The 10,462-nt window shown below is 46.2% G+C and overlaps 1 protein-coding gene and 1 pseudogene across 2 annotated transcripts in view; both read left to right on the top strand.

Moving 5' to 3' along the window:
- Window positions 1-6,045: 6,045 nt before the first annotated feature.
- On the top strand, window positions 6,046-6,526 carry LOC105511079 (annotated as a pseudogene).
- Window positions 6,527-7,578: 1,052 nt separating this feature from the next.
- The window catches only part of TGM5 (transglutaminase 5), a 40,894-nt gene continuing 38,010 nt past the window's right edge, over window positions 7,579-10,462 (top strand). For both annotated transcript variants that reach the window (XM_011941131.1, XM_011941130.1), the window contains exon 1: window positions 7,579-7,590. In XM_011941131.1, the coding sequence (XP_011796521.1) occupies window positions 7,581-7,590 (10 nt within the window). In that variant the 5' untranslated portion in view covers window positions 7,579-7,580. The remainder of the gene's footprint in view (window positions 7,591-10,462) is intronic.

Genomic DNA, 10,462 nt, shown 5'->3' with positions numbered 1-10,462 from the left:
GCACCTGGCTTATTTTTCCTCTTGGGGTGGCCCCCAGCCCTGCCTGCATGCAGCTGCTGGAGTCAGGAAGGGTAGGAGCCTGCACGTCCTCACTCCGCCCCGTGTGTCAGCTGCACCCATCCCCGTGAGGAGCCGCTGGGCATTTCCTTGGTGCCCTGTCACTGCCCTGTCATGCTGTGTTCCAGGCGGCTCCCTGCCATCAGGAGAGGGCCACCGGAGTTGCCCTTGCAGGAATGTGAAACCTCGCTTGTCTGCCAAGCACTGGGTCCTCATGTTTAGTCATGGCCCTCCTTCCCTGTCCCTGGCTGTGTCACTGGAGAAGAACAGCAGGCAGGCTTCCTACTGGCCTGGGAAAGGCCTCCCAGGGGGATGTGGATGTTGGTCATTTCTGTCTTTCCAACCTACCTTTCAAATTATTTTTCCTGTCCCCAACTAAAAGTTGGCTTCAAAAATTATTATACTCTGGGCCAAGCATGGTGGCTCACGCCTGTTATCCCAGCACATTGGGAGGCTAAGGCAGGCTGATCACCTGAGGTCAGGAGTTCGAGACCAGCCCAGCCAACATGGCGAAACCCCATCTCTACTAAAAATACAAAAATTAGCTGGGCGTGGTTGTGGCACCTGTAATCCCAGCTACTCGTGAGGCTGAGGCAGGAGAATCGCTTGAATCCAGGAGGCAGAGTTTGTAGTGAGCTGAGATCCCATCATTGCACTCCAGCCTAGGGAACAAAAGTGAAACTCCGTCTCAAAAAGAAAAAAAAAATTATACTCTGTATCTTCCCCCAACCCCTTCCCCTCCTCCTCCTCCTTCTTCTTCGTTTCACTTAGGCAAGCCTGTCTGGCTTTCTTTATTCACCTCAGTTGAATAAACTAGATCATCTCAAAGCTCCCTTCCAGCTGGACATCCCCTAGGCCCTGGAACGCTGGAATTCCTTCATGCCCGCTGCTATAGTGCCCCCTGAGACCAGCTTCTAAGCAAGCCTCCCCTGGCCTCACAACACAGTGAGGCTGGCCACCCAGGCCAGTCAGTAGCTCCTGCAGACAAACTGTGACAAAAGAAATGTTCCACTGTGGAGCAAGGAAGCAGCACCAGCCAGGCAGCACCTTTGGCTCCTGACTCCTGGTCTTCCCGTCCCCCCACAGTGTGCACAGAATCTGTCATCTTCAGGTCCTTGTGGCTGATGGTTTTGGGGTTCACGACACCCAGCATAATTGTGATACAAAGCAAAGAGCCGTGGACTCCTTCATGGTGTGACCCTGGTTCCCCCAGGGGTAAAATGATAACATAACAATAGGAGTGTCAGCTCGACCTTCCCTCATAGGGTTGCTGTGAAGATCAAATGAGGAAATTTGTTTTCTATTTTTTTTCTAGCAGTATTTCTTTCTAGCAGTATTCTAAACTGCTTTGTGGCTGGGCATGGTGGCTCACTCCTGTAATCCCAGCACTTCGGAAGGCCAAGGTGGGGGGATCACCTGAGGTCAGGAGTTAGAGACTAGCCTGGCCAACATGGTGAAACCCCATCTTTGAAATACAAAAAATTAGCCAAAAAATTATATACAAAAAATTGTATATGAATTGTATTATATATAAAATATATAAATTAAATATTTATATATTTATTTATAAATAAATATAAAGTATTTGTATATATAAAGTATACATAAATAAATATGTATATTTATTTTGCATAAAAATAAATATAAAGTATTTGTAAGCTGGAGTCATCACATTATTTAACTTCAAACTATACTACAGGGCAACAATAACCAAAACAGCATGGTACTGGTACAAAAACAGGCCTATAGACCAATGGAACAGAATAGAGAGCCCAGAAGTAAGGTCCCACACCTACAACCATCTGATTTTCAACAACACTGACAAAAACAACCAATGGGGAAAGGACTCCCTATTCAGTATATGGTGCTGGGATAGCTGGCTAACTATATCCAAAAGATTGATACTGGACCCCTTCTTTACATTGTATACAGAAATCAACTCAAGATGAATTAAAGACTTAAATGTAAAACCCAAAACTATAAAAACCCTGGAAGACAATCTAGGCAATACCATCCTAGACATAGTATTGGGCAAAGATTTCATGATGAAGATGCTGAAAGCAATCACAACAAAAGCAAAAATTGACAAATGGGATCTAATTAAACTTAAATGCTTCTGTACAGCAAAAGAAACTATCAACAGAGTAAACAGACAACCTACAGAATGGGAGGAAATATTTGCAAACTATGCATTTGACAAAGATCTAATATCCAGTCTCTATAAGGATCTTAAGCAAATTTACAAGAGAAAAACAACCTCATTAAAAAGTGGGTGAAAGACATGAACAGACACTTTTCAAAAGAAGACATACATGCGGCCAACAAGCATATGAATAAAAGTTCAATATCACTGATCATTAGAAAAATGTAAATCAAAACCACAATGAGATACCATCTTATACTAGTTAGAATGGCTATTATTAAAAAGTAAAAAAACAACAGATGCTGGCGAGGCTGTGGAGAAAAGGGAACACATATACACTGTTAGTGGGAGTGTAAATTAGTTCAACCATTGTGGAAAGCAGTATGGTGATTCCTCAAAGAGCTCAAAACAGAACTACCATCTGACCCAGCAATCCCATTACTGGGTATATACCCAGATGAATATAAATCATTCTATCAAAAAGACAAATGCACGCAAATATTCTTTGCAGCACTATTCACAATAGCGAAGACATGGAATCAACCTAAATGCCCATCAATGACACATTGGATAAAGAAAATGTGGTACACATATACCATGGAATACTATGCAGCCATAAAAAAGAATGAGATCATGTCTTTTGTAGGAATATTGATGGAGCTGGAGCCCATTATCTTTAGCAAACTAACACAGGAACAGAAAACCAAATATCTCATGTTCTCACTTAGAAGTTGGAACTAAATGGTGAGAACTTATGAACACAAAGAAGGAAACAACAGACACTGGGGTCTACTTGAGGGTGGAGAGGGTGGGAGGAGGGAGAGGAGCAGAAAAAAGAACTATTGGGTACTAGGCTTAGTATTCAGTGGTGAAACAATCAGTACAACAAACCCCCTTGACATGAGTTTACTTATGTGACAAATCTGCACATGTACCTCTGAACCTGAAATAAAAGTTTAAAAAAATTTTTTTTAATTGAAGTGCTTTGTAAATTGTGAAGCACGCTCACAGAGGCCCTCTACCAGTTTAACTCCTTCTCCAGGGTGACTGTCTCTGTTTCTAGGGGTGGAAAAGGAAGGGGAGAGAGGAATCCACTGGTGTCTGCCAGCTGCGGCTTCCCTGTGCAGTCACCTGTGGGGCACCTCCTCACCCTCCCTCAGACCTGGCACCCAGCCCGTCATGGGCTCTGATTCTACAGGCAAAGAAACTGTCACCTGCTCAGGGGCACAGTGGAAATTCATGGCAGGGCCAGAATCAGCACCCAAGTCTCTCTGGGTCTTAGAAAGGTCTGACCCCATTTGTAAAATTAGAGAATAAAAGGAGGCTCTGGAGGTTCTCCACCCCCACCCAGTGAGTACTGGCCTGCCCCATGCGGATGGCAGGTGTGTCCTCACTTCTCTGTTCAGGTGTCCCTCCCCTGTGGGCACAGCCCTGCTTCCTTCCAGACAGGAAGGTGCTCATCCACTCTGCCCAGCCTCCCTGTCTCTCCCTGTCCCCTCCCCTGGGCTGAGGAACAAGCTGCTGCATCAGAGCTGCCTCCCTCTCCCCAGCACCCTCACCCACTTGCCCTCTGACTAATGGCTCACAGGAATTGAATGAGGGGCTGAACCTACAAATCACCTCCCTAGGCCCAGAGCCCAGGTCGCCTTCAGCCCCAGGGTCCAGGCAGAGGAGCTGGCTGGGGTTTTCCTGGCCCTGTGAATGGGCTTCATGCTCCTGTGGTGCTTCTGCCTCCTCTCTCCTGTCCAGCGGCTGCCTTAAACAAGCCTTCTCTAAGTGCTCCTGACCGTGCAAGGTCCTCTGGGGGAGGCCCAGGCCCTCCAAGATGGGTGTGAGTTCCCTACCCTCTCCTCAAGGTTGGGGCGTGGGCAGAGCTGCCAAGAGTTCCAGCCACTCAGACTGGCACAACTCAAAGGACTTTACTCAGAGTGACTGCCTTATTGATCCCAAATTCTCTCAACTGTTCCCAGCTGCTTTGGACTGGCCTCAGGGCACCACAAAGCAGGCTGATGTCCGGCTGGTCATTGGGCACTTTCTCCTTTGGCCACCACAGTTACCCTAGCTGCACTTACCTTCCTGTTCCCCCTCACACTTACACTCTTCTGCCTCTGCCTCTTCCTCCTTCCCAGCTAACCCATCTCAGCATATGGGTTCAGGCATTCATCCATTTGTCTATGTAGGGATCATTTTTTAATTCATTCACTCTATCAGGCAATAAATAGGAACTGGAAAACCAACTATGTTCCAGATATTGCAGCAGGCAAGCACTTATGAAGCACCCAGGCTCTGGAGTCTGACGGTTGCATTCAAAATCTGGCTCTACCAGTTCTTTGTGAATGATCTATTTAATGTCTTTAAGCCTCAATTTCCTCATCTGTAATGTAGGAACAATAACAGTAACTAACTATAGGGATGTTGTAAGACCAAGTGGGGTCATGCCTATAAATACCTCAAAATAGTATCTGGTATTAAAAGCTACTGCTGGTTGTATTAGTCGTTCTGCTGCTATTAGCCACTGTCATTATTAAGCTCTGGGAACGCTGTTAATAAGACACAGTCCATGCCCTCCAGGGTGATTGGGGGAAAGACAGATAAGTATTTATAATGTTGAGGTATGAGTTGGCTAATAGGAAATGCAGAAGAAGCAGCCCCTGATTAGAATCCTGGTGCAGCAGAGGAAGGGTGTCAGGAAGACTTCCTGGAGGGGGGATGCTTGAGCCTGGGTACTGGAGAAAATAGACAAGTGAGAGGAGGACAATTCAGAAAGAGAGAAGCTGATACATGCAAGAGAGAGGGAGGTGAGGGAGAGAGGGGGTCAGCCTGCTTGGCCTCCAGGTGGGCAGGAGAAGACCCTCCAGGCTTTGAGGGTGATGCTGAGAAGTCTGGACTTTACCCACTGTGGGATCTTAAGCAGGGGAGCAACCTGATGGAATTGGCACTTCAGAAAAATCACTGGTGACTCATTTGGAGAAAGGGTGAATGGGAAACTGGTTAGGAGTTGTCCAGGTAAGCGGGGGCTTCCATGAAGGCAGAGCAAGGGGCACAGTTTCAGGACAGCATCAGGAATTGGGCTGGACTGATGGGCTAAAGGGAGGTCAGGAAGCTGGAAAGTACAAGGTGGCATGCAGGTGTCCCCTGGAGTGATGGATGGACAGTGTCCTCACTCACCAAGACCAGACTTGCAAGAGGAAGGGCAGGTATTTTGAGGGGAAGGAGCAAGGGGAGGAGTTCCATCTGGGCTCCTCGGCTGTGAAGTGTCCAAGGTTCCCCCAGCAGAGCTGTCCAGCAGAAGGTGCCTCTGCAGTACACAGTTCTGGGGGTCCCCAGTGTCACGCGGGAGCCAGTGGAGTGAGAAGAGAGGAGATGGGGACAGATCCCTGGGAGGCACCAGGTCGAGGAGGGAAAGCCTGTAATGGGGACTGAGAGGAAGAGGACAGTGTGGATGGGGAGATAGGCGACAACCAAGAGAGAGAAGTCTCCTTAGCCCAGGAGGAGTGGTCCGTACTGGCAGGGCTGGAGGAGGCCTTGCAATGTAAGAGCAGGAAAGGCGCCCAGTGCCCAGCCCTCAGAGCCAGGGGGTGAGCGTGGCGTCAAGGCAGCCGTGAGACAGAAGGCAGCCCGCAGCAGGTGAGGGGTGGTGGGAGGCAAAGCAGTGGGCAAGGAGCTTGGCCGAGAAGTGGAGTTGAGAGAAAGGGCAGGGGCTGCCGGGGAACTGGGGATAAGAGTTGAAGGTGGATGTGCTGTGTTAAAATAGTGAATTGCATTTGTGCACATATACCCTATAAGCTATAAGAGGTGAGTGGGGTGTGGACCATGGGCTGCCAGGGTCGGTGAAGGATACCAGGATGGCTGGGTGAAAACTTGCTCTAAAAACCATTGACTGGGTAGCTTTTGCAGAGATGATACCCCGAAACCAAAAGGCCACTGCAAATTCCCTGAAATCCTGGAATGAGACCTTCACCTCCAGGCTGGCTACTTTACCTGAGAATCCACCAGCTATTGACTGGGCTTACTACGAGGCCAGTGTGGCTAAAGCAGGCTTGGTGGATGACTTTGAGAAGAAGGCTAATGCCCTAAAGTTTCCTGTACCAGAGGATAAACATACTGCCCAGGTGGATGCTGATGAAAAAGAAGATGGGAAAACGTGTGCTGAGTAGGTGTTGCTCTCAAAGGCAGGATTGGAGAGTATGAGAAACAGCTGGAGAAGATGAGGAACTTAATTCCATTTGATCAGTCCACTGAGGACTTGAATGAAGCTTTCCCAGATACCAAATTAGACAAGAAAAATATCCCTATTGGTCTCACCAACCAATCAAGAATGTATAAAATTAAGTCCAGGAAGAAGCTCTGGCCCTTATATTACACCTTCTGGACATTAAAAATAAAAATAATTATATAGTTTTTTTTAAAAAAAGCTGAGTGGAGACAGAGAGAATTGAAAATACAGAAGGGAGGACAATGCTGGTGAATGACGTTCCCAAGAGAGAAGGACTCACAAAGCAGGGGATGTGGGGAGAAGTGCCCAGGGCACAGAAAGACAGGGCGGGCACGGGGGTCACACCCGCTCCACAGGTAGAGCCCTTCCCTCTCCTTCCCTCTCTCTCCTTCCACCTGCGCTTTTTTCCCTGCGAAAGGGCTTGTGCCTTTCTTCCTGGGATCAAGGCCCTTGCTCACCCGCATTCCCGCCCTCTCACCTATTTCCAAACCCCCTCCACAAATTTTCCCAATTTTTCTTCCTCTATTTTATTTGTGATTATTTGCTTTTATTTGTGATTTGTCCTGGACCTGCCAGGTCTCACGCAAGACAATGCCACTGCCAAAGCTAAATACAGTGAAATCATATCAAAGGAGATTCAGACAGAGTGGGTTCTGTTTGCATTTAATGTTCAGAAAGTGACTTTTCAGGATAAGAGAAAGGCCTTGGTTACCTAGCAGGGTTCTCAGCTCAGTGAGGTGCTTTACGGTGTGAGCAGAGTCTTGGGACCCTGATGCTCCTTCCAGCAGCTCCCTGCATCCCTCTGGTGGGGCCATCAGCTCGCGTCTCCCTCCTGACTTCTCCACCACAGCACAGCACCTGCCTGGGAATGCCCTATTGCTCAAGAGCTATCAAAGGCCACATGGCACAAGGCTGTGACAGTTCACCAGCTTCCACACCTCCTCTCAATCCAGCAACACCGCCAAGAAAAACCCGAGGGCAAGTGAGCAAACCAGTTGTGATCTGCTTGGTAATCAGGTGGCAGTGCAGCAGTCCAGCCCCGCCTTCGGTTCTCCTGGAGTCTCACAATGGAAGGGGAAGCAGACACTCTGGCACCAGTTTGCTGAAGTTCCAGACCGCCCAGCTGTTCTGTGGGGAGCATCCCAGGAACCAGAGGCAGCCACCATGGCCCAAGGTAGGGAAAGCCCCTGTGGCCGCTGGAGTTCAGGGATAAAGAGGACAGAGAGAGACTGTAGGAAGTCAAGGGGTGGAGGGTGTATTCAGAGAAATAAAGAAGTAAATACAGAACTGAGTCAGGAAAAGCAAGAACCCCAGAAACCTCAGTATTCATTGGTGGCTTGAGAACCACCAGCGTAGAGGCTGACAGGTAAACACAGCCACACAGCTGCATGCTAACATGCCTGCCTCCGTAGCCAGGTGGGACAGGGCAGGACCGGGGATGAGGGGGTCACGGTTTCTGTCCTTCTTAGCTACTAGCTGACCCTTTGACATTGGACAAGTCACTTCGCCTCTAGTTTCCAACCCTCTTGCCTGAAAAAGGAGGGATTGGATCAGACAATCTTGAAATTGTCTTCCAGCTCTTAAGTTCTCTGAATCTTCATATCTTCTCTTCTTCCTCCATTTCAGAGGGTCTATTTCTTGCCTTAGCTAATCTTCCCATCGCCAGCCTTCTCGCTATATCATCCCCCTCTCTCTGGAAAGAGCTGCTATGAAGATTAAATCGTTAGTTGAAATCATTCAGAGGAATAAGCTTTCAACTTCCTCTACAACTGGAACAGCCTTACCTTTATTTATTACTTTTTTTTTTTTTTTTTTGGAGATGGAGTCTCACTCTGTCGTCCAGGCTGGAGTGCAGTAGCGTGATCTCAGCTCACTGCAACCTCTGCCTCCCAGGTTCAAGCGATTCTCCTGCCTCAGCCTCCCGAGTAGCTGGGATTACAAGCACGCGTCACCACGCCCAGCTAATTTTTGCATTTTTAGTGGAGACGGGGTTTCATCGTGTTTGTCAGGCTGATCTCAAACTCCTGACCTTGTGATCCTCCCGCCTCGGCCTCCCAAAGTGCTGGGATTACAGGCGTGAGCCACTGCACACGGCCTCATATTTATTACTTTTTGTGTTTAAATTTTTGTTTTAAAATTTTCATAACTTTTATTTGCACAAGAAATATGGGAATACATAGTTGGAGTAAAGTAAATCAATAATTATAGATATAGTCTATCTATAGACTATAGTCCTCTGCCTGCCATCCCCAATGGCAGCCTCATCTCCAGAGTGAACACTGTTACCTGTCTTTTGTCTGCACATTTACATTCAGACATATATTTACTCAATGTAATACATAGGATTAGCATGTGTGGTCTTTTTTGGTATATCCATGGTATCATCATGTTGTATGTATATTTCTGCAACTTGATTTATTTCACTACACAGTATGTCTGGGAGCTCTGTCCACACCAGTCAGTACCTATAGATCTACCTCAACTTTTCCCATAGTATCAGTGCAAGTAATTTCTAATCCAGTCCCCTATTGATGGGCATTTAGGTTGCTTTCAATTTTCCAGTTACAGGAGCAATATTGCAAGGAACATCCTTATCATGCCTCTGTGTGCTCATGTCGGAGTGTCTTTCTAGGATAACTACGAAGATCACTTACTTTCAGTTCTATTCCACTGATCTATATGTCTATCCTTATACCACTACCACATTGCCTTGATCAAGAAGTGCCACTCCTCTAATTTTGTTTTCACTTTTCAGTATTGTCTGGCTGGTATGGATCCCTTGTATTTCCATATGAATTTTAGGATCCACTTGTCAATTTCTACAAAATGGCTGTTGGGATTTTGTTAGGGGTTGTGTTGAATCTGTAGAAAAACTTGTTATTTTAATGATATTGCCTTCCAATCCATGAAGATGGAATGTCTTTTTATTTATTTAGGTCTTCTTTAATTTCTTTCAATGATGTTTTGTGGTATAGGTTTTGCACTTCTTTTGTTAAATTTACTAAGTCATTCTTTTTGATGCTGTTATAAATGGAATTGTTTTCTTAATTTTATTTTCAGGTTACTCTTTGCAAATGTATAAAAATACAGTTTATTTTTGTATATTGATATTGTGTCCTACAACCTTGCTGAATTCATTTATTAATTCTATTTTTTTGGCGGGTTCCTTAGGATTTTCTATATACAAGATTATGTCACATGTAAATAGAAACAATTTTACTTCTTTCCAATCTGTTTGTCTTTGATTTCTTTTCTTTTTCTTTCTTTCTTTCTTTTTTTTTCTCTTTGCCTAATAGCCCTAGCTAGAAACTCTAGTAGAATGTTAAATAGATGTGACAACAGCAGAGATTCTTGTCTTGTTCCTTATCTTAGCAAGAAAGCATCCAGTCTTTTACTATTAAGTATGGTATTGGCTGTGGGCTTTGGAGTGCAGTGGTGCGATTTGGCTCACTGCCACCTCCACCTCCCGGGTTCAAGCAATTCTCTGCCTCAGCCTCCCGAGTAGCTGGGATTACAGGGGCTCACCACCACACCCAGCTAATTGTTGTATTTTTAGTAGAGATGGGGTTTCACCATCTTAGCCAGGCTGGTCTTGAACTCCTGACCTTGTGATCCACCCTCCTCGGCCTCCCAAAGTGCTGGAATTACAGGCGTGAGCCACCGCGCCTAGCTGGAAGTCCCCTTCTATTCTTAGTTTGTTGAGTATTCTTATCATGAAAGAATATTGGATTCTGTTGAATGCATTGGTTCACTTTTAAAAAGTCTAAATACAACCAAGACAAAGCAGCTAAGTCTCTGTACTTATTGGCTTATATCTAGAGGCAAAAGACAGATACATAAAAAAGTAGCTAAGAAAAACATCTGGGGCCAGGCAGGGTGGCTCACTTGTATAATCCCAGCACTTTGGGAGGGCGAGGCAGGCGGATCACAAGGTCAGGAGATTGAGACTATCCTGGCTAACACGGTGAAACCCTGTCTCTACTAAAAAATACAAAAAATTATCCAGGTGTGGTGGTGGGTGCCTGTAGTCCCAGCTACTCGGGAGG

The sequence above is a fragment of the Colobus angolensis genome, unplaced genomic scaffold (genome assembly GCF_000951035.1).
Source record: "Colobus angolensis palliatus isolate OR3802 unplaced genomic scaffold, Cang.pa_1.0 Scaffold199, whole genome shotgun sequence".
Lineage (NCBI taxonomy): Eukaryota > Metazoa > Chordata > Mammalia > Primates > Cercopithecidae > Colobus > Colobus angolensis.
This window is presented reverse-complemented; position numbering and strand designations above follow the sequence as displayed.